At 47.6% G+C, this 24,643-nt stretch overlaps 1 protein-coding gene across 5 annotated transcripts in view; it reads left to right on the top strand.

Annotated features, from left to right (window-relative positions):
- SMARCA4 (SWI/SNF related, matrix associated, actin dependent regulator of chromatin, subfamily a, member 4) overlaps nt 1-24,643 on the top strand; it is an 85,668-nt gene that overhangs the window by 21,145 nt on the left and 39,880 nt on the right. For all 5 annotated transcript variants that reach the window (XM_036883526.2, XM_036883525.2, XM_036883524.2 and 2 more), the window contains exons 8-16: nt 189-362; nt 1,696-1,869; nt 2,875-3,042; nt 3,134-3,184; nt 12,282-12,412; nt 12,547-12,604; nt 19,097-19,218; nt 20,447-20,597; nt 21,332-21,495. In XM_036883526.2, coding sequence (XP_036739421.1) covers nt 189-362; nt 1,696-1,869; nt 2,875-3,042; nt 3,134-3,184; nt 12,282-12,412; nt 12,547-12,604; nt 19,097-19,218; nt 20,447-20,597; nt 21,332-21,495 — 1,193 coding nt within the window. The remainder of the gene's footprint in view (nt 1-188; nt 363-1,695; nt 1,870-2,874; nt 3,043-3,133; nt 3,185-12,281; nt 12,413-12,546; nt 12,605-19,096; nt 19,219-20,446; nt 20,598-21,331; nt 21,496-24,643) is intronic.

Raw genomic sequence — 24,643 nt, 5'->3', positions numbered from 1 at the left:
AAGGCGTCTAGAAGCAGCCTGCTCACCCAAATTCGCCCTGCCTGCAGGCTCTCACCAGACAGCATTTAGAAAGGATATTCCCAGAAGCAGCATTCTGCTGAGCTCCCAGTGTTGGTTGTGCCCATTGCCCATTGTGCGGACGTGATGAAGTTGTGCACATGGCCAGTCTTTCCTCTTCCTTCCTAAAGCTGCGGCAGGAGGTGGTGGTATGCATGCGGAGGGACACGGCCCTGGAGACGGCCCTCAATGCCAAGGCTTACAAGCGCAGCAAGCGGCAGTCCCTGCGCGAGGCCCGCATCACCGAGAAGCTGGAGAAGCAGCAGAAGATTGAGCAGGAGCGCAAACGGCGGCAGAAGCACCAGGTGCGTCCCTGGGCCCTGTGCAGCTAGGCCCGGGTGCCTGGGTGGTCACAGCTCTCACACCGAGGAGTCCTCTGTGTTCTGTATCCCAATGTGCTGTTTCTCTTTTCTATTCATCGTAATAGGATTCTAGGCACCTAGAGTACAGTAGTGGACAAAACCAAATGATAGGGGGCAGACAGGCTGTAATCATGTGAACATACACCGTTGGGAAGGGATAAGGTATGGGAGACGCGGGGCAGGGATGGAGGGTGACAGCGAGGCTTTCCACATAGCGTGGTCTGCGGAGTGCTGTATGAGGTGAGACTGAGCAGAGATCCGAGGCGGGGAGCCTCGTGGATATGTGGGCTTAGAGCTTTCCTGGTAGAGAGGTAGGTGCAGAGGCCCTGCGGTGGGACTGTGCCTGTGTGTTCTGTGAATTGCAGGGAACCCAAAGTAGCCAGAGTGGGGGGAGCAGGGGGCAGGGGAGGAGGTAGTGAGGACGGGGAGGTGATGGGCAGAGCGTGCAGGGCCTTGTGGGCTGAGGGGGTAACTTGGGCTTTTGCTATGAGGAAAGTGGGAGCTAGGGAGTGTTCTGAGGAGGGGGTGGTCTGACAGCGTTTTACAGGGCGAGTCAAGGAGACCAAACCTCCCAAGTAGGCTATGGGGGTGATTCCATCTGTTGTTTCTCATTGACATTTTCTAAAGCCTTCCCCCAGTGAATACCTATTACTGGTATAGTTTAAAATAGTTGACTCAGCGTTAACCACTGGTTGCCTTATGGTATTTATCACTCCAGTTGTATCTTCTAAATACATAGTAATCAAAAGTTAAGTAGCTGCCTTTAAAATACATCAGCATGCACATGTACATTGACCTGTTTTTAAGCGTTGGGGAAAGATGATTCTTAGTCATCTCAGAGTTATATCCCATCTCAGGGTGTGTCCAGCATCTAGTATTTTATGTAACCTTTTTCCCCATTTGGGCACATAGTGTATTCTCAACTTCTGGGATAAGCATTCTCCTACTGCGATTCTCTTGGCCAGTCTCTGTTTCCTTAAAAAATTCCCAGCCCTGGAATTGGAGGGCAGGAGTATTTTGAAGTGGTTAATGTTCAGTGCCAGGTTGTCCCTGTGTGTCATGCACGAGGGAGGGTCCTTCTCCCACACTCACCAGCGCTGAGTTCCGCCCTTACACAGAGGAGGCCGAACGTCCTGGGCAGACAGCGTCGCTGCGTTGTCATGGTTACACCCACTTGGTTTCAGACAAGCACCTTCATAGTTTTGTCTCAGTTGGGGCTGTGTTACAGTGACTCCTGTGGAACAACCAGTCTTCTCTTACGCATATGTCCCCGCAGGAATACCTCAACAGCATCCTTCAGCACGCTAAGGATTTCAAAGAGTATCACAGATCTGTCACGGGCAAAATCCAGAAACTCACGAAGGCGGTGGCCACGTACCATGCCAACACGGAGCGGGAGCAGAAGAAGGAGAATGAAAGAATCGAGAAAGAGAGAATGCGGAGGCTCATGGTAAAATTCTGCCCTTGTGACCCATGTCCTTTTGAGTGTGTGCTGGGTGGCGCAGGACCCAGGGTTGATCACCTAGTGTTGCCCTGAGCCCTGTCACTGGCTGCTCAGTTAGATGTGGGCCAGCGAGAAAGAAAGGGCTCGGGTTTGGAATCAGAAGACCTGCCCTCAGACCTCTGTGATCACTCTGACCATTAAGAGTGATGGCAGGTTAGCTGGCTGCTGTGCCCCCGGAGGCAGGCAGCACCCCCCTGGTTGTGAGAGCCGCCGTTGGTGCGACCCCTGCCCTCCAGGGGCTTGTGCTGGCCTGAGGGAGAGTCCTGGATGGCGGAGGGCACTGAAGAGACGGCAGCAGGATGAGGGCAGGAGGGCGATGGGTGGTGTGGGAAGGCGGGCATGGCCCGGGAGTAGGGAAAGCGGGAGAACGTGCCTCCCAGGGATGGAGGACCCAGCGGCCCGAGAGGAGAGCCATTGGGAAGCACAACAAGTGGCCCCTGGGGCAGGGTGGTGCAGGGCAGGTGTGAGGTCACCATCCCAGGGGCCATGCCTGGGGCCTTGGAGGCCACCAGGAGAGCTTTGGGTCACCTCTGGACATGAGGGGGAGCCATGGGAGGCTGTAGGCTGGAGACAGGGAGCTCCGTGGTCTGTTTGATTCTTTGAAAGCCGGAGGTACTTGCTTTGGGTGTGTGTGGGTGTGATGTGGCTTGGACCAGGTGGAGAGAAGGGTTGGGATTTGGGGTGTGTTTGTGGACAGAGGGGGCAGGACTTGCTGTTGGCAGAACCACATCTGTCCAGCAGGTGCCCCCCTGGGTAGGAATTGAGGAAGCACCAGACGGGAGTCTGTAGTTAAGAGAAGGGCGCCCAGTGTGAGCTAAGCACTCCACTCCTGCTGGTCTCGTTGCTGGTAACAATATCCCCCAGTGGGCTCCTTGACTCCGGGTGCCCCCCCGTGGGTGCCAGTAGCCGAAGGGTCAGGACAGCACGCGCCATCACTGCCCGCTTCTGCAGGCTGAGGATGAGGAGGGCTACCGCAAGCTCATCGACCAGAAGAAGGACAAGCGCCTGGCCTACCTCCTGCAGCAGACGGACGAGTATGTGGCCAACCTCACGGAGCTGGTGCGCCAGCACAAGGCCGCCCAGGTTGCTAAGGAGAAAAAGAAGAAAAAGAAAAAGAAGGTGCGCTGGGCCTGCGGGGGGACCGGAGCCATCGCTGCCTGTGGCTGGGCCTCCCCGGTCAGGGAGTGAGTGTGTCTCTCTCTCCTTCCAGAAGGCAGAAAGCGCAGAAGGCCAGACGCCTGCGATCGGACCTGATGGTGAGGTGAGGAGCCGGGGTGTTATTCTGGTGGAAATGTCAGCCTGGCCCCAGAGCCTGGCTCTGCTTCAGCCTTAAAAGTGTTTTTTTCTTTCAAAATTATAAAAGCTGTTTGTGACGGTGACAGGAGTCCCCGTGTGTCCTGCTGCAGAGCCCCCACCCGCCCTGTCAGCCCCCCTTCCTCAGGGGGGACATTGGCAGCTGTCTGTGGTGACCCTGCTGTTGGTCTCCTTTGACCTTGAACAACCCCTTGCTCTGACCTTGCCTTGCTGGCCTTGGCATTTCTGAGGGGCCCAGGCCACATGTTCCCCGGCCTGCAGGGTGGCTCTGACTGATGTTTCTTTGTATCAGATACAGGTTATGTGTCGTTGGCAGGGATGCTGCACCTGTCTCCATGCGTCACATCGGGGGTGCATGGCGTAGCTTTTTCCATCACTGGTGATGTTGACCTTGATCCCTTGGTGTGTGGCAGGCTATCTCCACTGTAAAGTTTCTGTTTTTCCTTTTGTAATCAGGGAGTACCTTGCAGAGAGATTCCTGAGGCTGTAAACCTGCCGCGACTCCTCACATCCCCCGCGCTCAGTCTCCCCATCCATTTGGGCTCCCTGCCTGTCTCAGCTTTTGCCATGAGGGTTGCAAAATGGTGATTTTTCTTTCCCACGAGTCCGTCTGCAGTTTAGTTGGCGCTCTACAGGAAGGACAGCTTTCTCTTCTCGCTGCTTCTTAGGCCCAGGGGCTCCTGTGTGCCAGTCCCTGGTACCAGCACACAGGATTCTTTTTCAGTTTAGTCCGTCGTCACTGTGTTGATGCTCATCAGGTGGTTGCAGTTTGGGCCAATAGCAGCCCCTTTGATTGGCTCCTGCATCGTCCTGGTGTGTCCCTGTCATCCCCTGACGGCCTCCTTACTGCTTCCTGGCACACCGGCATGGCCCAGGCCCACCTGTCTTCCCTGCCCGAGCTCTTGGGTCAGCCATTTCTCTGAGGAGCCCTGGTTCCTTTTATCAGAGAAGAGTATTTAATAATCGGGCTCTGACTTTAACTTTGCTCATTGGTACTGGATGTTACTGCTTTTTTGTCCACTCAATGGGCAATAGATCTATGTACCCACACACTTCTGCACGGCTCGTCACATGTATTAAGACAGATACCCCCGATTCCAGCGTGATGCTGCAGGACTCCCTTTCCAGATTGTTAACAGTCCGAAACCTGGCTCCCATTGGCCACGAAGTGGTTCCTTATTTGCTTAGTCCCAGAATACGCAAGAAATGCATTCATAATTACTAACCTGTACCCCTCCGCAAAAGCAGGCCCCCCGCACCTAGAGTTTAGAGTACATGCTCCAAATATTGTTACTGGGATTCGTTTTTGGCTCGTGCCCTTCTTAGGGGGTCTCCCCCATCCTTGTGTGTTTTGTTTATTTACTCATCATTTATGTATTCAGCATGGGAAACAGCAGCCTGGTTACAAAAGCCAGAACCACGCAAAGTGGCCCTCTCAAGAGGTCGCTGTCCACAGCCTGCCTGCCTGCCTCCTGACACTGCCCTTCTCAATACCCTCGTTTGGAAGAAAGATGTATAAAAGTGGGGAGTGTGAAAGGCACTTCCTTCCCCTCCTCCCCAATCCCTCCTTGGTCCCACTTCGAAGAGGAAAACTGTGAGTAACCATCGGGGTGCTGCTAACATCAGCTACACATAATACTCCTTGTGGCAAAAATGTAAACCGTAGCCTGAAAAGTAGAAACCCCCTGGCTCCTGATCTTTCACCAGCAGGTGTGTTGATCCCTGGTGGGTGTCCTCTGTGCTTCCAGAAACCTTTATGCTTTACAGCCTTTTTGTTTTGGGGCCATTTGAATCAGCCTGCGCAAAGCTAGACTTTTTCCACAGGGCAGGATGTCGTGGGCAACTTCCTGTATCAAGCCATTCATGCTGTTTTCATTTTGTTTTGTTGCTGTATTAAAACCTATTTCATTGTTGAGAACCATAGCTGTTTAGGTTGCCCCCCCTTTCTGGCTGTTAGGAAGGTCCGGCTCTGAGCCCCTCTGATGCACCGCCGTTTACCTCCTCCCGTTGGTGGCTTTCTGTCCCACCCTTTTTTCCGTCACACCTGTTGTAACGAGCCTCCTTGTACACCACCTTTTCATTCTCTCTGAGTCGGCTCAGGCTGCCATAACAAAACAAAGCTGGGCTGGGGCTGAAAAAAACAGAAATTTATGTCCTCACAGTTGTGGAGTCTGGGAGTCCACGGTCATTGGGCAGCGAGGCCTGTGCCTGGCAGGGGCTTGCTCCTGGCCGGTGGGCAGCCGCCTGCCTTCTCGCTGTGCCTCACACAGAGGGAGAGGGGACGAGCTCTGGGGGCTCTTACAGGGGGACCGATCTCAGCATGGGGGCCCCACCCTCATGACTTCATCCAACACGAATTGTCCCCCAAAGGCCCCACCTCCAAATTGGAACATTGGGGCTTTAGCATTTGAATTGGGGGGAACACAATGCCATTCATGGCAGATGAACATCTTTTCCTATAGGCCAGGTTCCCAGGGAATGACTAGTGATTAACTCAAATATATCTGTAGTTCATGTGATTTAATATTAAATATTTAAGGAAGAATGTGGGCTGATGTTTTGCTATAGTCCAAAGCCTTCGTAAGCCATTTGGGGCATTGGAGGGAAAAGTCACAGCAGGGAAGTGTTGTGCAAGGAATTCTGTGGGGTAATCACTGGCTGCTCGTCCTGCTCAGTAATAGAAGCATCACATGGCTCCGAATTGTCCTTGTTCTCAGCCTTGGCTGTGCATCTCAATCACCAGGGGAGGTCTTAAGACACACCAGAGCAGTTGAAGCAATTCTGGGGGTGGGGAGGTGTGGGCATCAGCACCATTAACTGCCCCCAGGGAGTACGTGGGGCTGGGAGTCACCAGAGGGACCTTCTGTAGAGCCCATGTGCATGGCGTGGGGTTGCCGCCACCCCCCATGGAGGGCTGCTCAGGGCACAGAGAGATGAATCTCTCTCTACCTGTGGGCAGTGGTGATGGTGAGGGCAGTGTTTTAGAGGGGGTGGGGGAATAAATTCGTGGAAGATGCAAGCAAAGGTTTAAATGAAGACATTCATCCTCATCCTGAAGGCTTCCTCCAGGAAATTTCAGAGAGCTAATGAAGGAGGAAATGTTTATCCTGAGTTGATGTTTCAAAAAAAAAAGAAGTAAGGAATCCCATATTGTTGCTAAGAAGAGGTTAGTTGTTTTGGTTTTGTAACTATTTTTGTTAGCTATTTAATAGAATGAGGACCCTTGATGAAGTGAATGTGTACAATATAAATGGAAAATATCAAGGGCCAGAAGGATGCGGACAGTATAGTCATCTGTGTAAAACAAGGCGGAATCCAGTCCTTGTTTCTTAGGCATGGGATTGATCTGCAAGGATGCTCAAACTGATACTGGTGCATGGAGAAAGGGGGGGCTTGGGGGTAGCAGGCAGACAGTCCTTACTCTATACTCTCGAATTTTGAACTATGTGAATGTACTACATATTTGAAAATGAAACCATGTTTGTCAGCTACCTCAAAGAAACAGCAGTCATCAACGGATGACATGTTTTGTTTTGTTTTTTTGGTATCATTAATCTACAGTTACATGAAGGACATTATGTTTACTAGGCTCCCCCCTTCACCAAGTCCCCCCAACAAACCCCATTACAGTCACTGTCCATCAGCATAGCCAGATGTTGTAGAATCACTACTTGTCTTCTCTGTGTTGCACAGCCCTCCCCATACTATACATGCTAATCGTAATGTCCCCTTTTTCCCTGCCCTTATCCCTCCCTTCCCACCCATCCTCCCCAGTCCTTTTCCCTTTGGTAACTGTTAGTCCATTCTTGGGCTTTGTGATTCTGCTGCTGTTTTGTTCCTTCAGTTTTCCTTTTTTCATATACTCCACATATGTGAGTGAAATCATTTGGTACTTGTCTTTCTCCGCCTGGCTTATTTCACCGAGCATAATACCCTCTAGCTCCATCCATGTTGTTGCAAATGGTAGGATCTGCTTTTTTCTTATGACTGAGTAATATTCCATTGTGTATATGTACCACATCTTGTTTATCCATTCATCTACTGATGGACATTTAGGTTGTTTCCGTTTCTTGGCTTTGTAAATAGTGCAGCAATAAACACAGGGGTACATCTGTCTTTTTCAAACTGGGCTCCTGCATTCTTAGGGTAAATTCCTAGAAGTGGAATTCCTGGGTCAAATGGTATTTCTACTTTGAGCATTTTGAGGAACCTCCATACTGCTTTCCACAATGGTTGAACTAGTTTACATTCCCACCAGCAGTGTAGGAGGGTTCCCCTTTCTGCGCATCCTGGCCAACATTTGTTGTTTGTCTTCTGGATGGTAGCCATCCTTACTGGTGTGAGGTGATACCTCATTGTGGTTTCAATTTGCATTTCTCTGATGACCAGCGATGTGGAGCATCTTTTCATGTGTCTGTTGGCCATCTGAATTTCTTCTTTAGAGAACTGTCTATTCAGCTCCTCTGCTCATTTTTTAACTGGATTATTTGCTTTGTGTTTGTTGAGGTGCGTGAGCTCTTTATCTATTTTGGATGTCAACCCTTTATTGGATCTGTCGTTTATGAATATATTCTCCCATACTGTAGGATACCTTTTTGTTCTATTCATGTTGTCCTTTGCTGTACAGAAGCTTTTCAGCTTGATGTAGTCCCACTTGTTCATTTTTGCTTTTGTTTCCCTTGCCTGGGGAGATATGTTCAAGAAGAGGTCACTCATGTTTATGTCTAAGAGATTTTTGCCTATGTTTTTTTCTAAGAGTTTTATGGTTTCATGACTTACATTCAAGTCTTTGATCCATTTCAAATTTACTTTTGTGTATGGGGTTAGACAGCGATCCCGTTTCATTCTCTTACATGTAGCTGTCCAGTTTTGCCAGCACCATCTGTTGAAGAGACTGTCATTTCCCCATTGTATGTCCATGGCTCCTTTATTGTATATTAATTGGCCGTATATGTTTGGGTTAATGTCTGGGAACTCTATTCTGTTCCACTGCTCTGTGGCTCTGTTCTTGTGCCAGTACCAAATTGTCTTCATTACCATGGCTTTGTAGTAGAGCTTGAAGTTGGGGAGTGAGATCCCCCCCACTTTAATCTTCCTACTCAGGATTGTGTTGGCTATTCAGGGTCTTTGGTGGTTCCATATGAATTTTTGAACTATTTGTTCAGTTCATTGAAGAATGCTGTTGGTAATTTGATAGGGATTGCATCGAATCTGTATATTGCTTTGGGCAGGATGGCCATTTTGATGATAATAATTCTTCCTAGCCAGGAGCATGGGATGCGTTTCCATTTGTTAGTGACCTCTTTAATTTCTTTAAGAGTGTCTTGTAGTTTTCAGGGTATAGGTCTTTCACTTCCTTGGTTAGGTTTATTCCTAGGCATTTTATTCTTTTTGATGCTATTGTGAATGGAATTGTTTTCCTGATTTCTCTTTCTATTGGTTCATTGTTAGTGTATAGGAAAGCCACAGATTTCTGTGTGTTGATTTTGTATCCTGCAACTTTGCTGAATTCCGATATTAGTTCTAGTAGTTTTGCAGTGGAGTCTTTAGGGTTTTTTATGTACAATATCATGTTATCTGCAAATAGTGACAGTTTGACTTCTTCTTTACCAATCTGGATTCCTTGTATTTCTTTGTTTTGTCTGATTGCCGTGGCTAGGACCTCCAGTACCACGTTGAATAACAGTGGGGAGAGTGGGCATCCCTGTCTTGTTCCCGATCGCAGAGGAGAAGCTTTCAGCCTCTCGCTGTTCAGTATGATGTTAGCTGTGGGTTTATCATATATGGCCTTGATTATGTTGAGGTACTTGCCCGCTATGCCCATTTTGTTGAGAGTTTTTATCATGAATGGATGTTGAATTTTGTCAAATGCTTTTTCAGCGTCTATGGAGATGATCATGTGGTTTTTGTCCTTCTTTTTGTTGATGTGGTGGATGATGTTGATGGATTTTCAAATGTTGTACCATTCTTGCATCCCTGGGATGAATCCCACTTGGTCATGGTGTATGATCCTTTTGATGTATTTTTGAATTTGGTTTGCTAATATTTTGTTGAGTATTTTTGCATCTACGTTCATCAGGGATATTGGTCTGTAGTTTTCTTTTTTGGTGGGGTCTTTGCGTGGTTTTGGTATTAGGGTGATGTTGGTTTCATAGAATGAGTTTGGGAGTATTCCCTCCTCTTCTATTTTTCGGAAAACTTTAAGGAGAATGAGTATTATGTCTTCTCTGTATGTCTGATAAAATTCCGAGGTAAATCCGTCTGGCCCGGGGGTTTTGTTCTTGGGTAGTTTTTTGATTACCGCTTCAATTTCATTGCTGGTAATTGGTCTGTTTAGATTTTCTGTTTCTTTCTGGGTCAGTCTTGGAAGGTTGTATTTTTCTAGGAAGTTGTCCATTTCTCCTAGGTTTTCCAGCTTGTTAGCATAGAGGTTTTCATAGTAGTCTCTAATAATTCTTTGTATTTCTGTGGGGTCCGTCATGATTTTTCCTTTCTCGTTTCTGATTCTGTTGATGGGTGTTGATTCTCTTTTTCTCTTAATAAGTCTGGCTAGAGGCTTATCTATTTTGTGTATTCTCTCGAAGAACCAGTCTTGGTTTCATTGATTTTTTTCTATTGTTTTATTCTCAATTTTATTTATTTCTTCTCTGATCTTTATTATGTCCCTCCTTCTGCTGACCTTAGGCCTCATTTGTTCTTCTTTTTCAAGTTTCGATAATTGTGACATTAGACTATTCGTTTGGGATTGTTCTTCCTTCTTTAAATATGCCTGGATTGCTATATACTTTCCTCTTAAGACTGCTTTTGCTGTATCCCATAGAAGTTGGTTCTTTGTGGTTTTGTTGTCATTTATTTCCATATATTGCTGGATCTCCATTTTAATTTGTTCATTGATCCATTGATTATTTAGGAGCGTGTTGTTAAGCCTCCATGTGTTTGTGAGCCTTTTTGCTTTCTTTGTACAGTTTATTTCTAGTTTTATGCCTTTGTGGTCTGAAAAGTTGGTTGGTAGCATTTCAATCCTTTGGAATTTACTGAGGCTCTTTTTGTGGCCTAGTATGTGGTCTATTCTGGAGAATGTTCCATGTGCCCTTGAGAAGAATGTGTATCCTGTTGCTTTTGGATGTAGAGTTCCGTAGATGTCTATTAGGTCCATGTGTTCTAGTGTGTTGTTCAGTGCCTCTGTGTCCTTACTTATTTTCTGTCTGGTGGATCTGTCCTTTGGAGTGAATGGTGTGTTGAAATCTCCCAGAATGAATGCTTTGCATTCTATTTCCTCCTTTAGTTCTGTTAGTATTTGTTTCAGATATGTTGGTGCTCCTGTATTGGGTGCATATATATTTATAATGGTTATATCCTCTTGTTGGACTGAGCCCTTTATCATTATGTAACGTCCTTCTTTATCTTTTGTTACTTTCTTTATTTTGAAGTCTGTTTTGTCTGATACTAGTATTGCAACACCTGCTTTTTTCTCTCTGTTTTTTGCATGCAATATCTTTTTCCATCCCTTGACTTTAAGTGTGTTGCATGTCTTTGGGTTTGAGGTGAGTCTCTTGTAAGTAGCATATGGATGGATCTTGCTTTTTTATCCATTCTATTACTCTGTGTCTTTTGATTGGTGCATTCAGTCCATTTACATTTAGGGTGATTATTGAAAGGTATGTACTTACTGCCATTGCAGGCTTTAAGTTTGTGGTTACCAAAGGTTCAGGGTTAGCTTCTTTACTATCTTACTGTCTAATTTAACTCGCTTGTTGAGCTATTATAAACACGGCCTGATGATTCTTTATTTCTGTCCCTTCTTATTCCTCCTCCTCCCTTCTTCATATGTTGGGTGTTTTGTTGTGTGCTCTTTTTAGGAGTGCTCCCATCTAGAGCAGTCTGTGTAAGATGCCTGGTAGAGGTGGTTTGTGGGAGGCAAATTCCCTCAACTTTTGCTTGTCTGGGAATTGTTTAATCCCTCCTTCATATTTAAATGATAATCGTGCTGGATACAGTAGTCTTGGTTCGAGGCCCTTCTGTTTCATTGCATTAAGTATATCATGCCATTCTCTTCTGGCCTGTAGGGTTTCTGTTGAGAAGTCTGATGATAGCCTGATGGGTTTTCCTTTATAGGTGACCTTTTTTTTCTCTCTGGCTGCCTGTAATACTCTGTCCTTGTCTTTGATCTTTGCCATTTTAATTATTATGTGTCTTGGTGTTGCCCTCCTTAGATCCCTTGTCATGGGATTTCTGTGTACCTCTGTGGTCTGAGAGGCCATTTCCTCCCCCAGTTTGGGGAAGTTTTCAGCAATTATTTCTTCAAAGACACTTTCTATCCCTTTTTCTCTCTCTTCTTCTGGTACTCCTGTAATAATATCGTTCCATTCTGATTGGTCACACAGTTCTCTTAATATTTTTTCATTCCTGGAGATCCTTTTATCTCTCTCTGCATCAGCTTCTCTGCGTTCCTGTTCTTTGATTTCTAGTCCATTAATGGTCTCTTGCATCTCATCCATTCTGCTTTGAAGTCCTTCCAGAGATTGTTTTATTTCTGTATTCTATCTCCCCAGATTTCTTCTCAGGGGAGAATGTCTGGGTTAGTCTGGTCTGGATCAATTTTTTTTGCCTTTTCATGTTGATAGATGCAGTGGTATGCTATTGACTCGTCTGTCAGCTGGGAGAACCGAGACCCTTTCCACTTGCTCCTGGCTTTCCTTTACTGGCACAACGGCGACCCCCTAGCGGCTTGTGTTGGGCAGTTGCGTGTAGACTGGGTCTCTGTTTCTTGCCCGGCCGCTATGGAGGAAGCTCCCTGGCTGTGGGCGTGGCCAGCCTCAGGCTGCTGCTTCGACTCACGCCGCCATCTTGACTCTGCCCACCCCCGTGACATGTTTTTACTGAATTCCTAATACACAATTCACCTGTCACCGCACTCACTGGACATATCTGTACGCCATCTTCCGCGTGTGGATTCGGGAGGCCACGTCCCCAGTTGGCCGTGGTTAGCGGATGCCTGCGGGACGGACCCCACAGGACCGCAAGTCCCACATGACTCTTTTCAGCCTCTGGACGAGACCAGCCAGATGAGCGACCTGCCCGTGAAAGTGATTCACGTGGAGAGCGGGAAGATCCTCACTGGCACGGACGCGCCCAAAGCCGGGCAGCTGGAGGCCTGGCTGGAGATGAACCCGGGGTGAGCTGGGTCTGGTGTTCCAGGGTGCTGGCGGCTGGGGGTGACTGCATTTGGAAACAGGCCAGTTTGCTAAGGGAAGTGGCTTCTGTAGGTTCTGGAGAGATAAGACATTAAAACGGTACTATTTTTTCTAGGTATGAAGTAGCTCCAAGATCTGATAGTGAAGAAAGTGGCTCAGAAGAAGAAGAGGAGGTAAGAGGCCATTTCCTGGCAGTTGAGACCCTCAGTGCTCTATAGTGGTGACTGTCACCCATTGTGCCACCCATGCACGCTGACCCTCTCCCGCTCTGGCTGGGCATCGTGTGGGGCACGAGTTGCGCAGGGAGCAGCTGGGGCCCCGACCTGGCTGAAGGTTGGTGATTGAGAGCTACGCTGTCTAATATGCTAGCCCATAGCCATGTACCACTTTCACTTTTAAGTTAAACGGGTCGAATGAAATGCAATTTTTTTTTATTAAGGTATCATTGATATATACTCTTATGAAAGTTTCACTTGAAAAACAATGTGGTTACTACATTCACCCATATTATCAAATCTCCCTCCAACACCCCATTGCAGTCACTGTCCGTCAGTGTAGTAAGATGCCACAGAGTCACTACTTGTCTTCTCTGTGCTACACTGTCTTCCCCTTGATTCCTGTCATACCATGTGCATTAATCATAATACCCCTCAATCCCCTTCTCCCTCCCCCCTCCCCCACCTCTCCCCTTTGGTAACCGCTAGTCCCTTCTTGGAGTCTGTGAGTCTGCTGCTGTTTTGTTCCTTCAGTTTTGCTTCATTGTTATACTCCACAAATGAGGTAAATCATTTCGTTTTTGTCTTTCTCTGCCTGATTTATTTCAGTGAGCTCCATCCATGTTGTTGCAAATGGTAGGATTTCTTTCTTTCTTATGGCTGAATAGTATTCCATTGTGTATATGTACCACAATCTTTTTTTTCCATGCATCTACTGATGGACGCTTAGGTTGCTTCCATATCTTGGCTATTGTAAATAGTGCTGCAATGAACATAGGGGTGCATATGTCTTTCTGAATCTGAGAAGTAGTTTTCTTTGGGTAAATTCCTAGGAGTGGAATTGCTGGGTCAAATGGTATTTCTATTTTTAGTTTTTTGAGGAACCTCCATATTGCTTTCCACAATGGTTGAACTTGCTTACATTCCCACTAGCAGTGTAGGAGGGTTCCCCTTTCTCCACATCCTCGCCAGCATTTGTTGTTTCTTGTCTTTTCGATGCTGGCCATCCTAACTGGTGTGAGGGGATATCTCGCTGTGGTTTTAATTTGCATTTCCCTGATAATTAGCGATATGGAGCATCTTTTCACTTGCTTGTTGGCCATATGAATTTCTTCTTTGGGGAAGTGTCTGTTCATATCCTCCACCCGTTTTTTAATTGGGTTATTTGCTTTTTGGGTGTTGAGGCATGTGAGTTGTTTAGGTATTTTGGATGTTAACCCCTTGTCAGATGTGTCATTTACAAATACATTCTCCCATACTGTAGGATGCCTTTTTGTTCTGCTGATGGTGTCCTTTGCTGTACAGAAACTTTTTAGCTTGATGTAGTCCCATTTGTTCATTTTTGCTTTTGTTTCCCTTGCCCGAGGAGATGCGTTCAGGAAGAAGTTACTCATGTTTATATTCAACAGATTTTTGGCTATGTTTTCTTCTTGGAGTTTTATGCTTTCATGACTTACATTCAGGTCTTTGATCCATTTCGAGTTTACTTTTGTGTATGGGCTTAGACAGTGATCCAGCTTCATTCTCTTGCACATAGCCGTCCAGTTTTGCCAACACCAAATGAAATAGACTTTAAAGCTCATGTCCTCAGTTATACTAGCTTCCTTTCAAGCGGTCATTAGGTCTCCCATCCAAAGTAATCGTTAGATAGTTGTGAGCGTTAGGTCATGTACATGTTTGTCCATTACAATCTGTTCTTCAAAAACATTAGAAATGTTTGCATTTATTGTGTCGATTCTCTGAATCATTTAATTATGCCCTGTTAAGGTGATTTCTAGTTTTTCCCTGGTTGACAGAGAGCTCTGATTAAGAGCCCTGTTCCTCTCTGTCCAGGATCACATCCTTAGGAAAATTAACCCAATGAGCCCGAAAATGGAGTTTCAGAGGGCAGTTTTGTTTCCACCATTAGCATAAAGAAGGCTCTCTCCTTTACTGCCCCTTGACCAGGGCCAGTGTGCCTTAAAAGGCTTTTCAGTGCCTGACAAAGCTTTGCCACCTCCATGGGTTTTATATTTGTTTGTTTGTTTGTTTGTTTTATTAAGGTATGATTGATATACACTCCTATGAAGGTTTCACATGCTAAAACAATGTGGTTACTACATTTACCCATATTATCAAGCCCCACCCATACCCCAATGCAGTCACTGTCCATCAGTGCAGCAAGATGCCACAGATCCACTATGTGCCTTCTCTGTGCTATACTGTTTTCCCCGTGACCCCCACACCATGTGTACTAAACATAATACCCCTGAATCCCCTTCTCCCTCCCTGCCCACCTGCCCTCCGACACCCCTCCCCTTTGGTAACCACTAGTTCATTCACCTCCATGGGTTTTTAGAAAGGGAATTTTCATGGACATTTCTTTGATCGCCATTAAAGTGGAATATTTCTGCCGTGTTTACTGACCATTTGCTTTCTTCCGTGAATGGTCAGCTTCATTTGCCCATCTCTCATCGGTTCTGAGTAGTCTCTAACTGAACTTTTAAGTGCGCCCTTCTACATTTACCCTTGTCTGAAAACAGCTTAGTGTTCACCTTTCACTGTGACGTTACGACCCCTTCAGGTCATCTGGGGTTTCTCTCTGGAAGGCGTGGGGTTCCCCGTCCCAGGAGCACTGAGTGAGTTGGCATGCCGTTTAGTCCCCCCTTCCCCATTGATGTGGGACATCTGTTAAAAATGGTATATTCGGGTTTATATCCAGTGGAATCATTCTAATGATTTTTAGACCAATAACATTTTGTTGTAATTTTTCAACAGCTTTGTGGACGTATAGTTTGCATACCATAAAATACACCCATAGGAAGTGTACAATTCAGTGATTTTTCAGTGAGTTTATACAGTTGTGTCATCATTGCCACATGCCAATTTTAGGGCATTTCTGTCACCTCCAGAATATTCCACCTGCCAGTTTACCATCTGTTGTGGCTCCTCCGTCCAGCTCCAGGAAACCACTGATGCTGATCTGCTTCCCCCCTCAATAGATTTGCCTTATCTGGATATTTCATATAAATGGAGTCATGTAGCATGTAAAATGTTGTGTCTGGCTTCATTCACTTAGAATGTTTTTGAGGTGCATCCATGCATCCATGTTGTCTGTAAATATATTGAGAAGTGGTTCCTTTTCATTCCCGAGTCATATTCCATTATATGGGTGGCCCACATTTTATTTATTCATTCACCAGTTGATGGGCATTTGTGTTGTTTCCATTTTTTGCTATTGTGTATAATGTTGCTGTGAACATGCCCATACATATGTTTTCATTTCTCCTGGGTCGCTACCTAGGAGTGGAATTGCTGGGTCCTATGGTAAGTTCATGTTTAACCTTTTAAGAAACTGCCAGTTTCTAAAGTGGTGGTACCATTTCATAGGCTCCAGTTTTTCTGTCTCCATGTCCACACCTAGTGTTTTTTTTTGTCTTTTGACTGTAGCCAGCCTAATGGGTGTGTGGTGATATCTCATTGTGATTTTAATTTACATTTTCCTAGTAACTAATGATGTTGAGCATTTTGTTATATGTTTGTACACCATTTGTATGTCTCCTTTGGTGAAAGTCTGTTGAAACCCTTTTCCCATTTTAAATTGGGCTCTTTGTCATCTCATCATTAAGTTATAAGAATTCTTTATATATTCTTGATACATGTTCCTGATTCAGATATGTAGCTTGGAAATACCTTCTCCTAGTTGGCTTGCATTTTTTTTCAACAGTGTACTTTGAAATGCAAAGGTGTTAAATTTGGATGAAATCCAGTTTATCAACTTTATTTTATGAATTGTGCTTTTGGTACTGTATCTAAGAGCTCCTTGAATTCACAAAGATTTTTCTCCTGTGTTTTCTTCTAGAGATTTCATAGTTTAAGCTCTTACATTGAGGTTCATAGTTGAGTTTGTAGGTTTTACTTGTTCCAAAATCATTTTAGTTATTTGATATGTAGCTGGGGATTACAATATGCATCTTAATTTATCACAATACACTTCAGATCAATACTAACTCCATTCTGGTAAAACAGAAATTCTGCCCTCTGTAGCTCCATTTGCTCTCTCCTTTGTGTTCTTATTGTCATGTAATTACATCGACATATGTTATAAATGCACAAATACAATCAATCTTCTAATACTGTAGATAATCTTATGACTTAGTCTAAAGAAGTTAGAGCTAAGAAAAAAGGGAAAATTTATTTGTTGAGTTTTTTTATATTGATCCTTATATGTACTCTTTCTGATGCTCTTTAATTCTTGTGTATTCAAGTTACTGTCTGCTATTACTTGCTTTGAGCCTGAAAGGTTTTTTTAGCATTTAATATCAGGCATGTCTGCCAGCAGCAAATTTCCCCAGTCTCTGTTTATCTGAGAGTGTATTTCTTTAGTTTTGATTTTGGAAGGATAATTTAGTTGAACATAGAATTCTTTGTTGACGGTGATTTTTCTTCGGGATGTGTCTTCCCACTATTTTCTGGCCTCTTGTTTCAGGTGAGAATTTAGCCACTAATTTTATTGATGTTCCCCTGTACTTGTCGATGTGTATTTTCTCTTTCTTGCTTTCAGGATTTTCTGTTTGTTTTTGGCTTTTATCAGTTTGACTATGAAGTCTCCCTTTGTATTTATTCTCCCTAGGGTTTGTGGAGTTTCTTGGCTGGGTGGTTTCATGATTTTCATCAAATTTGGGATGTTTATCATGTCTGTCTTATACTGAAATTCTGTGTTTGTTGACTCATGGTGCTTGAAGATGGTTTCCTTTAGTTCTTTGGGCACATTTACAATAGCTTTGAACGTATTTGTAGTAATAATTGCTTTGAAGTATGGTATGCAAAATCCAACATCTGGGAACAGAGACAGGTTCAGTTGTTTGTTCCCTGAGTCCATATCACACTCTCCTCATTTTTTGCCCATTCTGTTATGTTCAGCTGAAGCCCGTGTTAGCTACTTCTGACTTCTTCCCCTGGTGGGTAGTTTTGTGGTGGTGGTTGTGTGTTTATTAACTCACCTGGACTTCATTTGTGGAATTGTTCCCCCCACGGTGTGTGCTGCCCTTGAGGGATCGCTGCTCAGTTTCTTCTTTTGTTTTATTCTCATTTTTATTTTTAACCCTGGCTTTCTGGGAATGGGCCATGTGTCTCCGTAACTGAGTAGTCATCCAGTGACTGGGCGGAGACTGTGCTCAGGCACCTTCAGCCAGTGAAGTCGCTGTCTCCTGCAAATGGATCAGTGTGTATAGGGAAACACATTCCAGACTTGTAGCCATTTACAAGGCTGCCCTGGCCTTTACTCTCTGCTGGGCCCTTGTTTCCTCTGCCCGTGGGCATAGGGCACAGCCTCAGCCAGTGATAAGCTTTCCCAGCCATGGCTCAGAGCCTGACCCCCACCAGCAGTGTTTCGGGTATGGGCTTTGCCTGCTGCCACAGGATGCCTGCATGCCCGTAGGCCCCGCCGGCAGTCCTCTCCAGAGCTCTGCCCCGGTCGCTTTGCCGATTCTGGCCAGCTTGAACGTGGCTTTTTGAGAAGAGAGTTAGCTGACGACCTCTCTCAGGCTTAGCCAGAAGTCCCACTCCTGTTTTCATTCCAGACATGTAACGTCAGGGTAAGTCTGCACCAATTATGATCATTTTTCTCTCTAAGACATTTGCACTGTTATCGCAAGTTCATTATTCCAAATGATCTATAAAGTCATTTGGCATGCTCCAAGAGAAATCCCACTGGATTTTGATTGGAGTTATTTAGCAGATTAATGACAGATACTTTTTTTTTTTAGTTTTATAACAGTTCTGTTGTACATAAAGAAAGTAACCCACTGGCATTATATAGGCACACGGGAAGGTTTAATCACCTGCGTGTTTCTCCACTGTGTCACACAAATATCTTTATTTTCTGCTCAGTAAACAAGTACTGAAAAATCCCTTTAAGGAAGCACACCACTTCTACTTCATGTACAAGTTCATAGAAGACCTCCTGGTAAACTAGGATGCCTGTTACCCCAGTGCTGTTTGACATATTGTAGACCTTTCAGCCATGTCAATGAAGCTGGGAGTGAACCAAGAACAATAAATACTGGAAATTGATTTTCAAATGTTTAATACGTAGAAAATCTAAGAGAAGTAAGTGGAAGACTGCTCGAGTTGGTTGGGCCAGAAATAAATGTATAGACTGCATTGTGTAGTGGAGGCAGGGGCCATAAGGAGTCCACTGTTAGTGACAAAGTACAGAAACATCCCAGATGGCCTTAAAAAGAAGTGTCTGGGCTCTGTGCTAGGAAAACAAAATCATACAAATCATACACTAAGTAATTAAAAGAAGGTACAAACACGAGGCACGAAGCATTCCAGGATAGGGAGAGGGCACGAGGGTTATAGGAAAAAAAAGGCATCACTTGCTTCCAGAAGTGCGTCCGCCCCCTGGGAGCCCTGTGCCTGTCCCTGGGGGGGTGACCTGAGGTGACCAGGCTTGCCTCCTGGCAGGAGGAGGAGGAAGAGCCGCCACAGCCAGCACAGCCGCCCACCCTGCCCGTGGAGGAGAAGAAGAAGATTCCAGACCCAGACAGCGATGATGTCTCCGAGGTGGACGCCCGGCACATCATCGAGTAAGGCGCCCTCCTGCCCCGCCAGCTCCCGCCCGGTGGCACTGGCGGGACCCTTAGAGTCCCAGCCTCTCCCCGGATGGCCCTCACCGCTGTCTAGCCAGCAGCCACCATGGGACCACAGAGAGACCAAATCGATTCACTTATATTTCATGCATTTCTATAGAGCTCTAGTAATACTCTGACCATTCCCGTGTGCTCTGGGGGCAGTTGGGCATTCACAGCAAAGGCCACGCCACCCTTGTTCTTCAGCCCCCATCCCCCAGCGTGGTGTGTCTTCCAGAGATTCTCAGTGTCAGCAACCAGAAGGCGTGTATGTTTGTCTTTTCATTTGTGCACATGTGTCTGGGACACGCTGTTCTGCCCCTTGCTTCATGTACCAAGCACTCTCTCCAGGGTGATCCTATGTCCGTAAGAGGGCGGCGTCACTGTCCCCCAGCACTGCCAGCGTGGCATTGCCTGTTACACTGTCCCGTATGTAGCCTGTCCCTGGGTGGGCATTTAGATTATACCTCATCTCCTGCTCTTGTAAGAGCAATGAACAACTTACTACTTTTATTGCTTATGGTAGGAAGGTAGCAGATACTATTAAGAAGAAATAGATTGAGAGTTCTGTATGATTGGGGTGCAGGCAGTCATTAGGACAAATATGTCACCCTTAGAAATCATCAGAAGAAATGGGGAAAAACCTACTAAGCTAAGAAAACTTAAAGCTCACTGGGGAGGATTTGTAAGGGGATAAAAAAACAGAAACCACAGCATAGCATGAAACAGTATGACAGAAGTCGCAGCACAGATATTTGTCACAGCAGTAAAATGGGAATAGCTTAAAGTCACTTTTTAAAAGGGTTCCAGATTGGATTACAGAACAGCCAAAATAGAATCGATTCTACTGGTTTCGTGCAAGGCTGTTCAGTGTATGTTTTCCATTTAGGCTTGTGAACTCTTGGTAGAGAGAGTGAAACATAGGACCAGCCTGTGGTAACACAGTGATGTGACGGTGATTCTCTTCCAGCTCTAGGAAAGTAGGGTGACACTTAAAGTCCCACCTCAGGCAACCCCTGGATTAGGATTTGCTGCCTTACCTGTCTTCAGGCTGCCCTTCTGCTCCTTAGGGGTCAGGCCATGGGTCACTGGGTGTGAGGGGCCACTCCACAGAACCTTGTGGCCAAAGCACATGGTCACAGATAGGAACGTGTGTCCTCACCCTGTGCTTCTGTGCTACTCCCAGGAATGCCAAGCAAGATGTTGATGATGAGTACGGCGTGTCCCAGGCTCTTGCTCGTGGCCTGCAGTCCTACTATGCCGTGGCCCACGCCGTCACCGAGAGAGTGGATAAGCAGTCGGCGCTTATGGTCAACGGCGTCCTCAAACAGTACCAGGTGAGGTTGGAGGGGCCTTGTTCACAGAGTGGGCTCGACAGAGGGGTACCCAGGTTGTGGGGGACTGCTGAAGTCAGGCAGACCCAAGTTCACAGTCCAGTCTATGTGTTTGGGCCAGGAGCCCTTCTCCTGTGAGCTTCAGTTCACCCATCGGTAAAGCAGAGACCTGACCCATCAGGCCAGCCACTGGAGGAAGTGAACCTTGTAATCTGTATCTGCTGGGTGCTTGATAGGCGCCCACAGAGCAGCAGCACATTCTACACTGTTAACTTCTGACTCCCAACAACTTTATTTAGAAGGTGCTGTCATCTCTGCATTTTACAGGGTGGTTGAGGGTGAGGAACAGAGAGGTGCAGCGATTTTCTCAAAGTCACAGCTCGGGAGTGGCCGAGCAGGACAGGGTCCACCTGTGGGCACCCAGGTGTGGGTTTGTGTTCCCTGGAGCTGCACGGTGTGAGGCAGGCTGTGGGCTAAGGTCGGCAGCCGGCACCCTGAGCTCCATGCCCTGAACCCCATTGAGGTGTGTGCTGGAGCAAGACACATGACAGCATGTGTCACTAGTGCAGCAGCCCTGGGGCTCGGCAGGATTGACTACAGAGGAGGAGCCTAAGTAAAAAGCCCTGGGTTGCAGGCCCGGCAGGCCGTGCGCCTGGCCGTGCCACTTCTCCAGAGCGTGGGAAGCCCCCTCGCGCCCGACCTGGGCTTCAGGGCTGGCCGCTTGCCCCTCCGTGCAGATCAAAGGCTTGGAGTGGCTGGTGTCCCTGTACAATAACAACCTGAATGGCATCCTGGCCGACGAGATGGGCCTGGGGAAGACCATCCAGACCATCGCGCTCATCACGTACCTCATGGAGCACAAGCGGATCAACGGGCCCTTCCTCATCATAGTGCCTCTCTCGTAAGTGCGCCCAGACCCCCGCGTGCTGGTTTGCGGGGGCTGCCGGAACGGCGAACCACAGCCTGGGTGGCTTCAGCAATGGCAGCGTTTTCCTGGAGGCCGAGAGGACGGGTGTTGGCAGGGTTGGTGCCTCCTGAGGCTTCTCTCCTTGGCTTGTAGATGGCGCCTTCTCTCGGTGTCCTTATGTTATCTTCCCGCTGTGCGTGTCTGGGTCCAGATTTCCTCCTCTTACGAGGACCACAGGCCTCTTGGATTAGGGCCCACCCTCATGACCTCGTTTTAACTTCCTTACCTCTTTAAAGGCCCTGTCTCCAAATAAAGCCCATTCTGAGGTCCTGAGGGTGAGGACTTCAACATATGAATTCTGGTGCACACAGCTCAGCCTGTTAACAGCTGCCTCCGCTTTCAAGGGACAGGACAGGAGAAGGGGGGGGTGGAGTGCCCATCGGTCGTCCCTAGTGGGGCAGCTCTCACAGGGTGTCCTTGAGGTCTTCTTCAAGTCCCATTGCCAGCAAATTCCATGCAAGGTTGTTGCAGGAGCCAGGGGACCTCCCATTGGGAGAGTGGCATGGAACCCTTGGAGCAAACACTATTTCTGCCCCCCTGCTGGGGTGCTGAGCCCCGTCACTCACATCCTAGCCCAGCCTGGGCAACACAGATGCTCGGGAGTGGTCGGCTACCCAGAGTGCATCCCAAGGAGGTGCTCACTCCACTTTATAGTGCTGCTCTCCGGGGCCACAGTGCTGTCTGCGCTGGGCATCCCTCCCCCCAGCTCAGCACATGTCACAAAATGACCTCTGCCCTGGGTTTTTTCTGGAAGTTCCAGGGTTGGCTCAGGTCTCCTGTCAGGCACCAAACCAGTCATGGGCCTGGGGGTTGGTCTGCGACGTGGCCAGGCCTCGGTGTGCACTTGGCCTGGCCCTGGAGGGGAACTCCTTCCCATCACCATGGCCCTCGGTGGAGACGTTCTTGGCCTCAGACCAGCTGTTGGAGGGGGCAGACAGCTCCCAGGAGGGAGGCCGAGTTCTCATGCCCTGACCCTACAGGAAATGTCCTCCAGCCTCAAACTGCTAGGCCTCCAGAGACCGTGCAGCCGCGGCTAGGGCCTGGATCCCTCCCGGGATTCACTTGCAGAAGTTTATGCCTCCCTCTGCCTCCCCTTCCTCGTGGTGGTGTACATTTGGCTGCCCAGGCAGGAACAGATCTGCGGGGAGAGAGCGCCGTCCCCAGTGCTGAGGAAAGCCCCCGGCCCACGACAGGGGCCTTCCCTGTGGTCAGGCCCAGCGTGCTGTAAGCTCCCCCGCGGCACTTCCCTGGGCCCTGTCTCCCGCCCCCCTGGGGCTGAAGTCCCCTTTTCTCTGTGACCCTCAAGGTGTGACTTTATCACCAGAATAACTTTCTACAGAGTGTGTTATTCTGCAGGATAGGGTTTCTTGGTTTTTTTATTGACCTTTTCATTTTGCAATGACTTCAGATTTATGAACAATTGCAACAATAATAGAAAAGAATTTCTGTATATCTTTCACTTGGCCTCCCAAATCTTTCATGACCCAGGACAGTCACTAATACCAAGAAGGTACTAATGATTTAACACTTGCAACAAATCTGGAGGCCTTGACAGCAGCTGTTGCCCATTTCCCCAGGAACGGCCCTCCTCCGGCCCAGGGTCGCACTTTCCCTGTCCCTGTCACTTCTCTGTGGCCTGACCGTGTCCGTCTAGGTCCTTGGTGATCGTGACACTTGAATCCCGGTGCGCTGCCCCTCAGGTTGTGTTTGTGCGGTGTGTCTGCCTCTGACATGTTGGTGAGGAGCCCTGGGGAGGGCCTCCAGGCAGGAGGCAGGAGGTGGCGCGTCACTGGGGAGGCTAACTGTGCTCTTGGCTGCGTGGTGCGGCTGTTTTTCCCACATCCACCTAAGTGTTTTCCTTTCTGATTTGTAAGGCCTTTGTGGGAAGGCACATAGAAACCCTGGAAATACCCATTTCTCAGCATTTCCCTGGGAATTGCAGCACCCACCAGATGAGTCTCGCCTGTGACAATTATCACTGCGGGAGGTGCCGGGCAGTGGTTTTCTCTTCCTGTCAGGCCTTGCACATGTGCCGGAATCCCACCAGGAGGAAGAACTGCCCCTTCTCCTCTATTTACCTACTTACTAGTATAACCTTTTATGTCAGAATGGGCTCTATCACTGTTAGAGCCCAGAACGGAGCCTCGTGTTTTATTGTGTTGGTTCAGCTGCCCCAGATTTGGCCTGGAGAGACCCTTCAGGGTGGATCCTGTTCCCTCCGGCATGTCCCTGTCGTTTTACCGTGGCCGTGGCTTACTTTAGAGTAGTTCCAGATTCATAGAAATGTCGCGGAGGTCCTAGAGCGAGCTCCCGTGTGCCCTCCCCCACCGCCCTGCTGTGGATGGCACCTTACAAGCCCCGTTACCTTTGCCACGAAGGAACCAGCATGGGCACATGGCCGTGAGCCAAACCCCAGCCTTTGTTCGGATGTCACTGGTTCTCCCTGATGTCCGGTTTCTGTTCCAGGATCCCAATCGCATTCACCCTTCACGTCTCCTCAGCCTTCTCTGGTCTGTGAGCGGTCCTCACGTTCCGCGGGGAAACTGATGGACCTTGCCAGGCGTGGAGACGGGCAGGTGTTTCGCACTGTCCCTCAACCTGGGCCACTCTGGTGATTTTCTCATGCTCGATGGGGTGCTGGGTTGGGGCTGGCAGGCCACCGAGGTGAAGCCCCCCTCTCGGCACCACGTATTGATGGCATTACTGATGGCATGCCTTGTCACTGTTGATAATGACCTTGGTCACCTGGCTGAGGTTGTGTTTGGCAGGTGTCTCTGCTGTGAAGTCGCTCTTTTCTCGCCCCTCTGTACTGTATTCTGGAAAAGTCACTAGGTCCATTTCCTTCCCAGGCTCAGTATTTGCCATTTCTCCAGGAAGCTTGGATTTCTCTCACTAGAGAATGGGACGAGGACCGAGACCCGGGGGCCGTGTGCGCTCCTAGCTGCTGGGACATCATTACTGGCAGGCCCTCTCAGCGTTCGCCACGAGGGCATATACATGTTTGTGTTCACCCTTGTGCACACACAACTAACATGATTTCTAAGCCCTCTGTGTGTCTGTTCAGTTAAACACATCCACACTG

The sequence above is a fragment of the Manis pentadactyla genome, chromosome 12 (genome assembly GCF_030020395.1).
Source record: "Manis pentadactyla isolate mManPen7 chromosome 12, mManPen7.hap1, whole genome shotgun sequence".
Lineage (NCBI taxonomy): Eukaryota > Metazoa > Chordata > Mammalia > Pholidota > Manidae > Manis > Manis pentadactyla.
Note: the sequence above shows the minus strand (reverse complement) of the source record. Positions and strands in the feature narration are given on the sequence as shown.